Source organism: Scardinius erythrophthalmus (genome assembly GCF_964197995.2).
Source record: "Scardinius erythrophthalmus genome assembly, chromosome: 13".
Lineage (NCBI taxonomy): Eukaryota > Metazoa > Chordata > Actinopteri > Cypriniformes > Leuciscidae > Scardinius > Scardinius erythrophthalmus.
The window spans coordinates 9690495-9708086 of NC_138233.1; the positions used below are offsets into that span (position 1 = coordinate 9690495).

Here is a 17592-nt window from a genome sequence, read left to right on the forward strand (position 1 = left end):
ATGGTCTCACTGTTTATCTTTAGCTTTGATAATTTATTACCTGAGGTGTAAATTGTCAACAGAGGAATACCTTCTGTCAAAGCTGGATTTATTCTTGGTTATTGGCCTGCTACAACCAACCATGGCTCATGCGGCCAGTAAATGTTGCTGGAAGAGGAATGAACTAACAACTCGTGCTCTCACACACACACACACACACACACACACACACACACACACACACACACACACACACACACACACACACACACACACACACACACACACACACACACACACACACACACACACACACACACACACACACACACACACACACACACACACACACACTCACTTTGACACACACTGCTTTGAAGTTTTAGCGCTGCCCACCTGCCTGTGACCCTTAGGAAACGTAAGCATGAGGAGATTGCCTACATATACGGTCATGATTATATGAAATGTTGGCTTGTGATTCATGTACTTGTGGTTAATGATTTAATTGTTTTTACAGTGCAAGCCTAATACACACACACCTCTTGGTCAGTATATTAAAATGAGCTAAAGCAACATGAACATTATGACAGTAGCCTGCTAAATGTTTCATGATTTCTTAACTTTTATGCAAACAAGATGATTTTATGATTCTGCAAAAATCTGTATTCAAGCATCAGTTGGTTCATTGATTACTATTATGGGTTGTTTGTTAAACGGTTAGAAAACAATCAGTCTGTTTTTCACACTACACTGTAAAAAATTATATGATCAATATGTTATGACAAGATGTTTTTACATTGCTCATTAAACTCATTAAAATAAGTTAAGTTAAAATAAATAATTTTTAAGCCAGTTTAATGTAATTTAAATATAATGACTTACATTTTGAAGTACAATCAACTTGGATGATTACTTTTTTAAAGTCAAGTCAAGTCACCTTTATTTATATAGCACTTTTTACAATACAGATTGTATCAAAGCAGCTTCACAGTGATAACATGTAAACAATACAGCAAAGTTTGTTTCTTGAAGAAAATTGCGTCATCGTCCACCTTAAGTAAGGCAGATCAATAATGCTGTTGAATGTTAAATGTCCCCAACTAAGCAAGCCAAAAGCCAAGGCAACAGTAGCAAGGAACCAAAAGGTGACAGAAAAAAAACCTTGGGAGAACCCAGGCTCACTTCTCCTCTGGCCAACGAACGAACAGTGTATGATTATGATTCATAATCAAACCAGCTTAAATGATACAGCTTAAATTATACATTTTGATACTATTGTTGTTACCTGCAAATGATGTTGCTAGTACGTGTTGACAGTGTTTTCTTTACTTGACTTTCTAAGAATACTGGAGCAAATTAGCATTTCATCAGCTTTTGTAGATCTGTGAATTCCTGTCCTCTCTTCACTGAAGATGCATGTTAGAACACGGCCCCCTTCTGCCACAATACATGCTCATCGCATGCTGATCCTACATCATATCAAACAGACTCTCTCTAGAGGCAATTTAGCATCAAACGTCCAATAAACCGCAATCAACACTGACACGCCAATATGGTGCTACTCACAGATCAGGGTGTTGATGCCATAAGATAAAAAAATCAATCAGCAGACAAATGACAAATTACACCTTGAGTAACCTTCACTGGCTGCCTGCTGAATTCATCTTACAAAAAGAAATCTTATATAAAGGGAAACTCAGTATTTTAAAGAACGTGTTTTTAGGCAAGATTGGTGTGTTTACGTGTTCTGTTACGAAATCGGTTTCTAGATAAACCTGCGTATTCACTGTTGCCAGGGCTTTCTCATGTTGCAGACACTTAGCATTTAATTTAATATCAGACACATAAAAGTCGACATAAAATCATATCATTGTCTTTCATGGCGCTTGTAATCGCTCTTTCCGCGTCACAGCCGATTTCAGGACTCTGCAGGCGTTAATATTGCTGTATTTTCCCTTTTTCAGGCTGCAGATTGACACATTAGCATGCGTGTCAGTGGTTTTTCTAACCTACCTGCAAGTCATTTCACCTTGATCTGGCATTGGCCTGAAGTAGACTGGATTGATTGGTGCCGCAGCCACATGCTGGGTCACCAGCCTTAAATAATCCATAATTGAACGCACGAGCGGGAGGCCTTGAATGTCGCATTGACAGTCGCAAATGGACAGTTCAATCAAATTAGAACTAGCAAAAATATTCCTGTAATAACTAGAATCCTTGAGCCAAGCCTTGACCTACAATGTGTGCTGGACAGACTGGTTAGGGGTTTCTGGATGTGCCTGCGTGGCACCTCCATGGCTTATAGATTTAATGTGGACCCTGGAACAGTCTGTCTGTCTCTTCTTCATAGACTGCTGCTTCACTGAGTCATCCTGTATGTTGGCCCACATGGGCCACACATCCAGCTTCAGTGTGCCTGAGGAGGCGTCTGGCTTTATATATATATATATATATGTGTGTGTTTGTTTGAATGTTTTACTTGGAGTTTGAGAGGTTTTGCAGGGATGGGATGGATTCTAGTTTTGATCCTTTGTCTATGTGCAGCATTATTTGGGACTGTTTATTGTTAGAGGTGCTACCCAAGAGGTGTGTTCAAATCCCTAATCATACACGACACGCCATTTATTCTGTGATGGATACCTTAAATCGTGCGGCTTGTTGAGGAAAGGTGCATTTGTAGTTTTCTAAGTCACATTTTTTGAACATGCTGGATGATAAAACCTGGAAAAAATCCTGTAGATTTACTGAAGGAGGGAACCCAAACCATATCTCGAGACTTAAAGTCAGGCCCGGCTGCAGAATGAAATGACTGAGGGGGCATGTGAAATTGTTAAGGGGGCTTAACTTTATACCATCAATGAACAATACACAATAACTTGCTTAGTAAAAAAAGATAAGCCAGCTTCATTTATTATGCATATATTAACCCTTTCACGCTTAATTTTAATATTCTAACTGACTCTGAGTTTTTTCAAGGCGACTGTTATTTTAGAATTTAGAACGTTCCCCCTTAATGTTTCCATGGCAACGCGTCATATTTGTCACGTGACACACCGCGGATATATCGCTTTTATTTCCTTTTCCCTTTTTGATTCAAAATACTCACAAACTTGCTTATCATGTCATCAACTATCTGATAAAAAAAATGTGTATGTGAGTGTGTTTGGTCATTTAAAAACCTTTATAAATAATCTTGATCTTGATCTATAACGTGAGATGGCTGTTTCTTTGCGCCGCGTTCTGAGAATCCTGTGAGTCATCAATTTCTCCCGAAATACATGCAAGAAAGTGGAATAGAAGAATAGAGTAAACTACTTTATAGTTACTTCCACTGTGTTTGTCTGATATGATGAATAGCACACGTCGGCAAATTATATTTGAATAGATTGTTATTGCTGCTTCCACAGACATCAGTGTGTATTTTACAAACTCCAAATGTATTGTTTTACTAGTGCTTAATGTGTATTTAATTGTCTGAAACCTAAAATAAAAATTGTGAGGTTGAAAACACTGCATAGTTGTGATATATGACAGCGCTGAGCGCGTCCGACTCTGGCTCAGCGCCAACCAACGCGCGAAAGCACAGTTTGAATCTGGCCGTTATGTCACGTAACCGAACATTCTAAATCCCATATGTGGGACCGTACTCTCAGGGGCACTGAAATAAAAAAAATCCCATATATGGGACTGTACCGCTCAAAAGGTTAAACATTTCATTTGTAACCATAAATACAAAAATGAAACTGAGGGGGCACAAATCAGATCTGAGGGGGCAATGCCCCCTTTTGCCCCCTCGTGGCGCCGGGCCTGCTTAAAGTGGACTTTTATGGACTGTTAGACAGTTAGCAACCACTTAGCTGTGTGATCAACACCTTAACCTAATAGAAAAGAGTACTGTATTATTTTTATTTTATTTATTTTTTATTTTTTATTTTATTATTTAGTTTTTTTATGTTTAAGTATATACATTTTTATTATTGTATACATTTATTTATTAATTTCTTTACTTGGTCGTATTTAAAAAATATATATGTATTTAAAATATTTCTATTATAATATTTTATATTTAATTGTTTAATAAATGTATTTAATATTTACTTTTCTTTTTATTTATTTATTTAGTTACTTTTGGTCAGATTTGAACTTTGCATTGTTTAGCAGAATGTTTGTTTATTTATCTTTTTTTTATTTGTATTATTTTATTACATTTTATTTACTTTTGATCTTTTTGTTTATACGAGTAATTGTATTGATGCCCAATGAAAAAGAATGATTGGGAAATGTTATGAGGCGGATTTGAACTCATGTTGACCTCATAAGCATCATGGCTCAATGTGTCGGCACACAGCTCAGAATTTTGTCATTGTTTTAATGATGTTTTTCAAATTGCTCTGATTATTCATGTGTTTGTTTGCCTCTCTAGCTTTGGCCGCTGTTTCTGGGCTCAGACGTCCAGAAGCGATAACGGGTAATGAAAAGAGTATAATGCAATGAAAGAGAGTGATATATTTGTCAAACAACATGGTAAACATTACATTATTCAACACAGTTCAAAACACTAATGTGTTTTAAATGCGTATTTACCTCTCTAATTCAACACTAATGATAAACATCATTATTGACACTAGTGTGTCTATAGAGCAGGGCCGTGCGGTCCATATAAGCTGCAAATGCTCTGCATATCCAAGCCATTCACGGACTCGCTAATTAATATTAACACTAGAAATTACGTTGTTTGATGTGTACCATAAAGCTTACATGATAAAATGTTGGTAATATGTATGTAACTGTCCGTCAATTAATTATTTCCCAAACTATGGTAATTTTCTTCAAATAAAAAAAAGACTATTGCGGCGTACTGCCAAATAAAAATAAAGAAAATAAAAGCAAATAATCAAACTAAAAGCAGCAGCACAAATAAATACGATAGAGCAAAGATACAAATAAAATAAACAGTGCTTTCCGGGTTTTTCAGGTAGGTCTAACAGTAGTTTTCAGGTACGCAAATTGAATAAAGTAATCAAATGTAAAACATTGCTTTTAATCTTTACTGTATAAATTAGATAGGTATTAATCATTAATAAAGTTACAAGATCTATTCAGTCAGGAGCAGTGTGTGATTTCCTTGTCTTTTGTTGTTTGACTAGGCTGCTGTCTGTCACTTTAAGATTCAATGCACGGATCCAGTAGATTGATACTGATACACTTGTGTTGTCTTTCTCGAATGTTTACGTTCACTTAAGGCATAACCTACTATGTTTGCTAGGATACTGGCCAAGACGGTCGTGTTGACATCATTTTTGTGTGAATTTGTCAAGATTTCAAGAACTCAATATTTGCGAGGTGTCTGAGAGGCGGCTTTCCGTGCGCCCAAGTTCTTTTACGTGTCTTCTTGCACTTTAATGTTTACATTGGCAGGGCTTAAATAAGGTTAGTTTAAACACAGATAGCAACATGCGCTGTTTAGGTCTCACCTGTGCTCGCTCGCTATCAACACCCAGGTTGATGATGGCGTAAAAGACTGGTCATGTTGGGGCATACGGCTATACGTCGGTTTTACATGTTTCAACAAACTATACTATAGATGTGTACTGTATGCGTCATCAGATTTGAGATGAATGGTGGTGCAAATGCGTTTTTTTTTGTTTTTTTTTACAAGGTGACAAAACGCACCACCCAGCACAACCGGTTAAAGAAGTCACCACTCGCCATTGCTGTACAGGTGATGGAAGCAATTATCTGTAAGATTCAGTGCATTGGAGAGTGATGCTTTATTCTAGCTGTATTCAATGGGAAGTCAATGAAAAAATAAATAAAGTCCCTTGTGATGAGCACATGCTGACCTTCTGACTGATCGTCCTGTAAGTCAGTTCCCTCTTAATCCCAGCTCCCATTGATGAATCTTAGCTCCTCGCGCTCTAGATGCGGCCTAATTGAATTTCCTCAGTCACAATGAAAACTTACTCCAACCTGCCAGTTTCGGTCTGCGCCTTTGATAAGCAAATGACCCCCGTGGAATTGAGGTCACCGGCAGCAAAAACAAGAGTGAGCGAAAATAAAATCAAGTCTCTTCACCAGACAAGCCCCTGTATCGACTCACAAGGGAATAAGGGCCGCGATGTCATTGTGGGTCTGTGAGTCTTGTCTGTATTTCAAGACACACACGCTATTTGATTTAGCAGCCTACATAGTCTTCACAATAAGAGTCCTTTATAACAGTAATGAGAACTGTTACTCACACATTTGGATAGATAACATCCTTGAATAATGAATCTCTTTGCCACATAGTCACTCCACTTGCAGTGTTTGCTGTCTTTGGGGAGCTGTTGGTGCAGACACAAACAGATGTTTGCAGCTGCAATAATATGTAGAGCAGTCATTGCAAAGTCACGCTGGGACTCAGATGAAGTTATGGTGTAGCGTGTCGGAACGGGATGTTATCATATCCCTGGATTCTACTGTAAATGCACCGTCGAATCCGACCAGGACCCTGTTAGTTCCCTAGAGGAATCATATTCAAGGCAGTGGTTCTCAACCTTTTTGACTGAAAGACCCCTCAACACAATATCAGAAGGCTTCCTGATATATGGATTTCTGCCATAGATATGACAAGACTGCTTGTTTTCAGCCATGTTGAAACTTGTTGTCACCAGAAACTAGGAGTATTGTAGGAGTATTTTATTATCTGAAATAGAAACTAGGAGGAGTGTTTTATTAAATTAATTAACCACAGTTTATTTGGTGATTTATGAAATTTAATGAACAGTACATTTTTCAATAAACCCATAGCTTTTGAGAAAAAAAAAAAATATATATATATATATATATATATTTTTTTTTTTAGCATTTTAATGCAGGGCTAGCTTGTTTTAAAATATGAATAATAATGTATTAATTTAATTACCTTTTAGTCATTGAAATTAGCTGAGGCCCACTAGTGGACCCTGGCCCCCTCGTTGAGAACCACTGCTTTAAAGGGTTAATTAATTCACCCAAAAATTAAAACTTCACAAGTTAAAGACTGATGTTTGCAAAACGTCTCAATTTTTTTCAGCTTCTCTCCGTTTGTTGCTTTTTTGAAACACTGGATCGAGTTTAAAATGCTTTACCATTGGGAGGAAAAAAACGTATTTCTTTTTCATTCACACTGTTCCTCATGATGCATGCATGGAATTCTGGGAAATGCCTGGGACCTAGTGACCTTGTGGTCTGTTATGAAAAATGCACTGGGTTCAGCTAACCCCAGAATGGAAAGCGGCATCATTATTATTCTTTGTCTGAATTTTACATCTGTATTTAATAATTTGTTAGATGTCAATGTAGAAAAATGGGGACGGGTTATGAATTTTTAACAATTAATTTTGAAGGTGTGCCGCATGTATTGAGTATGCAGACGCACAACACGACAAAAGCATAAAGCAATAACTCAGAATTATGATTCAATCTCCGCAGGGCCTTTTTTCTTTCAGGGTCTAATAAATGTGTCTTCATTTCGGAATAATTTCCTCCATCTGTGGGGGTTTAACAGTATTGGAAGCGGGTGTGTGCTCGCATGTGACACTCGGTCTAAGAGTCAATTATTCTTTAACTGTGTGACCTCTCAGACCCCAAAGGGAGGGTTGCCACAGCGACCTCGCTCAAGGGCTCAGGGGTGAACATTTTAATGGTGTTCCTAGTCAAAGACTTCATACTCGGTTAATTACTAATTATACAAATCTGCGTTACAGTATTATCCTGGCCTATCATGCAGCTAAATCTGTCATGCAGGAAAAGTGAATTTTCATGCCTGAGTAACGGTGCAGGCCGTTTGGCATATTCACAAAAGTGAATGAAACCGAATGTGGCGGCCTCAGCGGTCCGTCGTGAAGCGCAGAGGGAGTGTGAGGTCAGAAATCCGGGTAATTGCTACTAAAAGAAACAAAAAGCAATTAATAAAACAATCAGTGTTTAAGATAGCTTTTCCGCTGACTATTTCAGGACTACGCCTATTTCCCTTAATTGTATTTTACGTTTTAATGCGAACGATAATTACATTCTCTAAGAAAAATCACCCCTTAAAAAATCACCATGATATTAGTGGTCTAATATCATAACTGTTTCCGCTCCTATTGAATTGGTTACGCAATTTGAATTAAATGCAGTGCGAGTGGGGCAATTAATTGAAAGTGTTCTTTTCAATGCACTTATTTGAGTCTGGATTACAGAGATTTGTGCATTGTATCTCATATTTCAGACCCGTTGCAAAAGTGTTGAGAGCCATCAGCGAGGATTAAAGTCCAGACGTTGAGTCAGAGGAGAGCAAGATTGTCTGAGAGGTCCATTTTGATGTTTACGCCCTGAGAAACACTGGAGGGTGGTTTAAATCTAACAGTAATTGCATGTGCTCCTAATGTCTGCCAAGATAGTGAGACACAAGCTCTCTCTGCTGCCCTATTTCTCTCCTCCTAGAGACTCTCTGCCAAGTGGTGATGGATGTGATGTACATAGATTTGTGACAGACAGGTTGGAACGAGAACTCAACTGACCAGCAGGATTTGAGATGATGCATTTTTGTCTCAAAGCTGGAGCATCTGACCACACCGTGGCAAATTTGCAGAATGTGGTTATTGGAGTTGTTTTGTGCTTATTATGGTCCATTGATAATAAATGCTTATCTGGTCTGGACTGGAGTTTCAGAACCTAGAGAGCGGTCTACCTTGACACCATATTTGGACATATTAGGGAAGTTCAAATATTCAATTGAAGTCTATGCACACATGATGTGCAAAGATGTTTAAATATTCCATTGATGCCAACAAAATCAATTTAAGCATTGAAATGATGTCCAGAAATCAAGTTGAACATTTGAAGGCGGCTATATCTTGCAAAAAATCTATTCAAACATTCATATAATAATATATTCAATTGTGCAGAAATATTGTTCAGAGCCTTTTTTAATTTATCTATGGAGCACAAAAATAGATTCAGACATTTGAAATGCAGAAATCGATTCAAGCATTAAAATAATTGCTTTGAACATTTTTATGATGCCCAGAAAGGGTGTTTGAATCTATCTGTGATGCCCTAACGTCCATTTAAACGTTTCATGCCCCAAAATCATTTGAAATAATTTTAAATGTTTATACGATGCCCAGAAATCAATTTGAACTTTCAAACACAACCACTGTATGATGCTCAACAGATCAAATTGTAAGTTCAATGCAACTATGGTGCACAGAAAAAGATTTGAAATACCCATGCATTTACATTTTTTCAATTACATTTTTTACATCTATTTGAACATAATGATATGCCTATAATTCCCCAGAATGCCCTTCTAGGTTCTAATGGAGAAAGCAAAACAAGAAAAAGGGAGAGGGGAATAGGTTGGATGGAGAGATTATGGGAGAAATTAGGAGGAAGGGGGATGTGGACATCTTCAAGGTCATGCTTTCGTGTTGAGATGAGCGATAGCCATGGAGGAAAATATCAGAGGCTTATAAGGGGGTGAGGAGATGGTCCAGAGATAATGAAAAGAAAAATGTTTGTCTTTGTCTAACCCCATCCCTCCATCCTCAAAGAGAGCTTTATTATGCATTACACATGTTGTGTTGTTGGTGTTGGTTAACTCTGATAATGTTCATTTGTAATTGTCAGCTGAAAATGAGTCATTTTGTTGCATGACTTCACACCAGTTGTATAGACATTATTCATCTGACTGCGGCTGACAAATTATCACTCCATTCCCTTTTTTTTCTTGTCCTCTTTTACATTTTATTTTCAGAAAAGACCTCTGAGCTTTGGATAATCCTAGCCACTCATGTCTGAATGAAAACGCACATATTGAGTAACCACGAAAAATATCTCTCACTGGAAGCTCACATAAATATTAATATCTGTTTATTTATGAATTCACCTCAAGAAACCACAGACGAGTTTGGGATTTTCTATTTTGAGATGGTTTCGCATGTCATACACTTCCTGCAATTATTAAACAATGATCGTGACATTGCTCAACCATCTGTCAACATTCCCTGAATTAACCAAGCAACGAAAAATGTTTGTTTGCAAAAAACTTAATTTGTTTCCCTTTATTGCAAATGGTTGGCAGCTCTTCGCTGGACGTGATGGACCTCCAAAAAGCCTTTGGAAACTGTGGACATATTGCCATGTCTGTGAAAAGTTTGACAGCTGGGATAGATTTCACATCGTTGCCAAAGTTTTGATCCACCACTGCCAGTGAAGTGCTGATAATTTCTGCCAGCCAAACTTGCCATATTAACCACAAGTTTGACACAAGTAAATTTTTGACAGGGGTCTGAAGGACTGTGTCTGTCAGTGGCAATGGATATGTTTAGAGCGATGCGCTGAACGTGTTTGCTTTGTCTGGTTTGGTCCCAGGGCTGCCGGTGATGCAGGTGAAGATTGACATCTCCAGACAGCAGGTGGAGAAGATCTTTGGTCTGGAGGATTACTGGTGTCAGTGTGTGGCCTGGAGCACTACAGGAACCCAAAAGAGCCAAAAGGCATTTGTACGCATCGCATGTGAGTTCAGCTCTGCTATCTTATAGTGCAAACATTTTGACCAAATGCTACCTTATAATCTGATCATGTGATAAATGTCTAGCTCAGTGGTTCTCAGCTGGTGGGTCGCTCCCAAAAATGAGTCACAAGTCTGTATTGGTCTGGACAGGAGGAAGAAAAACGAATGCAAAACCTAATTGCAAATAATAAATTGCAACTAACAATGCAGCAGAATGGTGCAGTTTAGATGCAGTACCAAAATAAATTTATTATAGATTAGAAATGTGAAAATATTTGAATGTTTAGTCATTTTTAAGTCTCTTAAGCTCATCAAGGCTGCATTTTTAAATACAAATTACTGTAAAAATAGTAGTGAAATATTATTACAATTTAAATTAATAAGTGGTTTATAGTTTAATATATTTTAAAATGTAATTTATTCCTGTGGTGGCAACGCTGAATTTGCAGCATCATTACTCCAGTCTTCAGTGTCACATTGTCTTTTAGAAATCATTCTAATTGATTTGGTGCTCAAGAAACATTTCTTATCAATGTTAAAAAACATTGTTATGCTTCATATTTAGAAGTATTTGATGAATATTAAGTTCAAAAGAACATTTATTTGAAATTGAAATCTTTTATAACATTATAAATGTCTTAACTGCCACTTTTGATTAATAAGTTTAATGCATCATTGCTGAATAAAAGTAATACAGAAAACACTTCCCATATCTTTTGTAGTTATTGTTGACTTCAAGGTTGTAATACATTTTAATATTTATACATGCTTTTATGCTTTTATGCATTTGTAAAATGTTATGTTATAACAAAATTGTTCCTACTGGGTTGTCATCATTTGATCCCCAGTGTAAAATCTAGATCCCAAAGCAAAACCAATTGAGAACTACAGGTCTACCAGACTGTGTTTAGGCAGTTTAGTATTCAATATATTATATACCATATACTTCATATTTAAAAGCTCACTAGCTACATGAACAGGTGTTTCCTGCCTTAGATGTTAACATTGTTTATTTGAATACTTCAATACACCTTTCAAATACTGTGTAAACAGTGTGTTCTGGTAAAAATCATGTTTAACAAAATTCATTTATCCCTAATGTTTTTAAAGTGCTCTACACAACAGCATAGCATTTGCTCTTTTTTCTTTTTTTTTTACTCCACAGTCCGAGAGTTTTGATAGTGATGTACTTTCTATTAAAAGTTATTTTGAAATTCCATTTAGCCAATCAATCTAACCACTTATGCTCCGTTTTCTCCCCAAGGCTGATTGATTTAGTTGGTTTTATATGACTTATTTAATGTTTGATTGGAAAGTTTGATCAGGAAGAGCCCGTGGCAAGGAAATCTGCTAATCTGCAGTGTAACACTTTGTAATTGCCTCAAGAGGCCTGGTGGTTTTGATATCTCTGTGTGATTAAACACACGGAAACCGCACCACCGCACCGACTCACTCAGAACAAACATCACAAAACATCCTTCCTTTAAAGGAAGATGATAGTCATTTTTTTGTGTGTCTAAAACAAGGATTAAAAGCATTGTGTGATTTTAAACTGGATTTGGATTTATCTCAGAGTGGTGCTTCTAAATATTTTGAGTGGATATTTTATCTTGTCAAACATATTCACCTCAAATTCTACTTCTGCATAATGAAAGGACTTTTAAAGGAATTTTCTCACCCAAGAACGCATACAGTGACCAGGAGCTCTGGAAAGGGCCTATAAGAGTGGTTCATTTGTTTTGTGAGCTACATACCTTTGTGTGTTCCTGCACACAAAGTGCCATATGACTTGTTCTGAGCACTGCATATAACGCATGATTCAAATGAACCACTTTTATGTTGTTTGTATGGTGTTTCTGTTGTTTTTGAAGCTTGAAAGCCTCAGTTCCCATTCATTGTAATTGCGCTAGGGTGAACTATTCCTTTAACAAACTTGAGTTTTCCCTTCAAAGTCACGACAATGTCATCTCAGTGCTCGATGGCCATCTAATCCTTTGTGCCTCTCCTATTCCCATTAAATCCTATTTAATTAAATTGAATGTCAAAGACCCCTCTTCACCTCTTAATGTTTGCCAAGGCCTGATTGGTGAAGACAGGCATGACATCTGTTTTGAGGAAATGAAATGACTGGCAGTGTCGCTGTTATTGAGAGAGATTTTATTCCCCAGCATCGGAGCTGAAGACAAGTCCGCTGTCTCAATGGACACCTCCTTCCAAAAGCTTTTTCGTGTCATAACAGCTATAAACGTTTATGCAAATGTTGTTTTGAAATTTTGCCATCCATAGTCAGGAGGGCATGAAAGCCCTCCATCAAGAGTAATGCAATTTTGACAAGCAAATACAATTCGACTTGCATCAACACTTGTCCCAGGGGTTTTAGGTAAAGTGGGTGGTCGTGTGGATACCACAGCCTCTGTGCGGTATCGAGTAGAGGAGGAAGTTAATGCAATTCCTTTTTGTTGATGCTTTGCCTTGAGGCTGCAGACAGCCTTTCTCTGAAGCAACCAAGCAGGGTCTAACAAGCACTCGGGTCTGTGATATGGATCCTTCTTAGAGAGAAAGGCCGCTCAAGGATCCTGTTGAACGTACACGGTGCAAACATATATATGGAGGAGCGTTGAACCCCAAAAACACTTTGCTAAATATGACACGGATAATGTTAGGTTAAATGGCTTGGCAGTTTACCTTCCTGGTGATACATGTACAAGTTCTGATCCACTTTATGACTAAGGGATGATTTTAGTCAATATCCTGGCTTGAGAGCCCATAGGAAAGGATAAAAGCAAACATGCAATCCATTTAAGAGTACATTTACAAGACAACGATGTACTAAAAACGTAAAAGTTTTTCCTTTGTGTTTTTCACGTACAGATGACAACATTGTCAAGAGTTCACACGGATCTGTGAACGGATCTTTTTTTATATAAATTGCAGCAGTGCATAATGCATATCATACGCACATAAGCACCACTGCACAACATGTCAGTACACCCACCTGACTCACTCCAATAAATTCCAATATATTAACCCAATTTAGTAACCAAATTAATGTTACACTCATTTTTAAAAATGTTTTAATATTAAATATTCAGTACTGTGCACAAGAGCTGTCTATTTTTGCACATTGCACAGAATAGATACTGTATACTGTACATTATATATATATATATATATATATATATATATATATATATATATATATATATATATATATATATATAGAGAGAGAGAGAGAGAGAGAGAGAGAGAGAGAGAGAGAGAGAGAGAGAGAGAGAGAGAGAGAGAGAGAGAGAGAGAGAGAGAGAGAGAGAGAGAGAGAGAGAGAGAGAGAGAGAGAGAGAGAGAGAGAGAGAGAGAGAGAGAGAGAGAGAGAGAGAGAGAGAGAGAGAGAGAGAGATATAGCTAGCCCCCAATGACTAATAAATGAAATGATTTTGCACTACAGATCTAAGGAAGAACTTTGAGGAGGAACCGCTGGGTAAGGAAGTGGCACTTGATCAGGAAATTCTTCTTCGCTGTCATCCTCCTGAAGGTGTTCCTCCTGCAGAGGTGAGAGCAACAAGTAAACATGCTAACAACCAACGACTCTGCTAATTACCCCCTCATTAATGTTCTGGTACAAATATACCATCGAGCCAGATATCTGATGTCTTTCACCATATTCCATCTGTTTGATGAGCTGCTCTTGGATGAGGAACCATTCAGAGTGATTTGGCAGCTCTTGGTGTCCCATCAATAATACATGTATATTTGCACTGGTGCAGGACTAGACCAGCCTGCGACCAGCTGTTTCAACTCAAAATGTCCATCCAAACTTAAAAACAACAAATGCCGGATATATTTGAGTACACTCATTCTGTTTAAAGGTCCCGTTGCATGCGATTCCATGTTTCAAACTTTAGTTAGTGTGTAATGGTGCTGTTAGAGCATAAATAATATCTGTAAAATTATAAAGCTCAAAGTTCAATGCCAAGCGAGATATTTTATTTAACAGAAGTTGACTACAAAAAACGGCTCGATTGGACTACACCCCTCTACATCCTGCATTAGTGACATCACCAGAACCGTTTCTTGACTAACCTCGCCCACAGGAATGCTCCCTCAACTCTACTGGCTACTTGCGCACTTCTTATAACTTAGCCTACTGTGTTTACTCAGCTCTTACGGTGATTTTCTGAAGTAAAACTGACGCTTCATCTTTTGTGTGATGTACAATAAACTTTATTAAACTCATCAGTACATGTTTGATCATCATTCAGACAGCAGACTTGTAGGCTATTAATAAATAATGGATACATAGCCTACAAGCAGATGACAAATACGTTATAATAACCGTAATTAAACTACTAGACCATACCTGTTTCATCTCTATACAGCACTCTGACTCTATAGGCATTATTGTCCGACTCGAAATGAACACCGTTACTGAGAGTTTCTGATATTATTATCATTCCGTGAGATGAATTTGTCCTGACAGACTGAGCACGAGCTCATGAAGCTCCGCCCCCTGTGTCGTCCAGCAGCAGCTCATTTGCATTTAAAGGGCACACACTGAAACGGCTCGTTTTTCTGAGCCCCAAAAAATGTCAATTTAAACATGCTGTAAAAAATGATCTGTTGGGTATTTTGAGCTCAAACTTCACATACACACTCTGGGGACATCAGAGACTTATTTTACATCTTGTGACAAGGGGCATAGAACGGGACCTTTAAGGGTGGGACAAAATATCGATAGGGCAATATATATCGTTGTCCTTCTCCATGCGATATGAGAATCGATATGCTGGCGCCAAATATCGATATTTTAATAAAAAAAAAAATAGGGCTCTCTAAATAGATTTTCCTGCTCCCAGCGTCGCTACTTCATGAGTTCTCAAGGTGGCGCTCAACAAATGATTGAGGGAAACATGAACATAAGTTAACTAGCCTAAGAATTTTTTTATTTTTTTTTACGGGAAAATAATAAATGCCCTAGCCTCTTTAAGTCTAAAATCTGGAAAACCTGCACTTAATATTTTGTTTTCATAGTTAGACAGATATTGTGATGTATCATTAGAGGATTATCTATTGATTGTCGCTGAATTGCTGTATCATGATATTATCTGTATCATGAGCTGTGTATTTTATCGTGAGGTGTCCTTTGATTCCCACCCCTAATTCTGTCTCTTTTTTTTTTAAGTACATTGCGTGTTCGATTAAATAAATTATATTACCGTAAATGATTTTGACTTATTCAGTTTATTATCATAATCATTAATCATAGTTACAGTAACAAAATATGATTTTATGTTGTTTTTTTGGTGACAATGAACATACCAAAACACAAAAATGTAATCACATTTATTTTTATTTTTTTTAAATTCAAAAGTTAAATTTCTGATAAAGTGAGCAAGAAGTGTTCTAATTTTCTTTTTCTTATTTTCAGTGTACAATAGAAAAACAATTGAAAAAAAAATATATATGTTAATCCACTTTCCTACTGCCCCATGCTACCATGCAGTGTCTGCCAAACTTTAACATCCTCGGCCCTGGCTGTGGCCTTGGGATCTGCCCAGAATGGCTGCTGGATCCGAGAGCACACAGAGCGTTTTCCATCCATTTGATCCAGATTGAAGCTGTGAAATGTTTTCTCTTGTGTATGTCTATAGGTGGAGTGGCAGAGAAACGAGGAGCTGATCGACCCCAAGACTGACCCCAATTTCTTCATCACCGTGGACCATAATCTCATCATCAAACAAGCCCGTCTGGCCGACACAGGCAACTACACCTGCGTGGCCAAGAACATTGTGGCTCGACGCAAGAGCTCCTCGGCTACTGTGATTGTCTATGGTGTGTTTCTTCTCATACTTTGTTCCTTTCTTAGATCACAGATAAATGGACTTCACCTTTCAAGAGTCTGACAAAAGTTTGGGATGGTTCTGACCCTGAGTCAGGGGTAATTTACTGAGAGAGTCAGGCTAGCTTTGATGGACAACTCTATTTTGATCGGACTTTGAGAACAAAATGTACTGACTACTTTGCTTTGCCTATTGAAAATGTATTCGTGTTTTACTATAATAACACTATAGCTGTAGTCTCCATTCATGATATTGCGTGTAGCTCTATGGTCCAATTCATTTTTAACATTATACATTTTTATCAGGGTTCCCACAATCCTAGAAAAATCAGGGAATTTCAAAAGTGTTATTTCCATGCCTGAAAAGTCATGGAAATGAATGAAATATTATGACAAGTGGGAATTTTGTTGTATTTATTGTATATTAAGAGCAACGTTGAGTTTAAGTTTTGTGAATCATTTTCTTGACATATGGAAATGTATAGCCTATCTGTGAAAAAAGGATTTTTTTTTTATTCTTCAGTCACACTTATCACAAATAACAAAAAAGCGTGGAAACACTTTACAATAAGGTTACATTAGTTGACTACTTCAGTTAACATGAACTAAGACTGAACAATACTTCTACAGCATTTATTAATCTTAGTTAATCTCAACATTTACTAATGCATTATTAAAATCAAAAGTTGTATTTGTTAACATTAGTTAATTCACTGTGAACTAACATGAACAAACAATGAACAACTGTAAGATTAATACCAAAGATTAATACATTCTGTAACAAAAATATTGCTCGTTGTTAGTTCATGGTAGTTAATACTTTAACTAATGTTAACAAATGAGACCTTATTGTAAAGTGTTACCGAACGTGCTCAAAAAATTGGTCAGAAATTGTGGGAACCCTGTCATTTATGTAATTTTATTTCAAATAAATGCTCCTTGCTTGGATATTTTTTTATATAATTTAAATATAAATATATTTCCATTACGTAATGTACATTTACATACAGTGTTTAAAGGCCACTGTATTTCTTGTAGCCGCCTTAAACCTAAGCATTACAATTTGGGAACATTCTGTTTTTACTTCGAATTAGCTTTAGCTTAGTTCCTCTAAAACTGATCATGCTGTAAATGATTGCAGCTTCATTACAACATAGCAATTTGGGAGCAAAGCAGCCAGACAGTGTCTCAGAAATCTCCGCAGAGCTGACAAACACTCACACTGTAGTTGAGCTTGTTGAATTAATGGCAGAAA

The 17592-nt window shown here is 37.2% G+C and overlaps 1 protein-coding gene across 1 annotated transcript in view; it reads left to right on the forward strand.

The window, feature by feature from the left end:
* Positions 1-17592, forward strand: part of unc5a (unc-5 netrin receptor A) — a 183618-nt gene that overhangs the window by 114238 nt on the left and 51788 nt on the right. The window contains exons 3-5 of the mRNA XM_081383127.1: positions 10360-10503; positions 13947-14050; positions 16150-16330. Coding sequence (XP_081239253.1) covers positions 10360-10503; positions 13947-14050; positions 16150-16330 — 429 coding nt within the window. The remainder of the gene's footprint in view (positions 1-10359; positions 10504-13946; positions 14051-16149; positions 16331-17592) is intronic.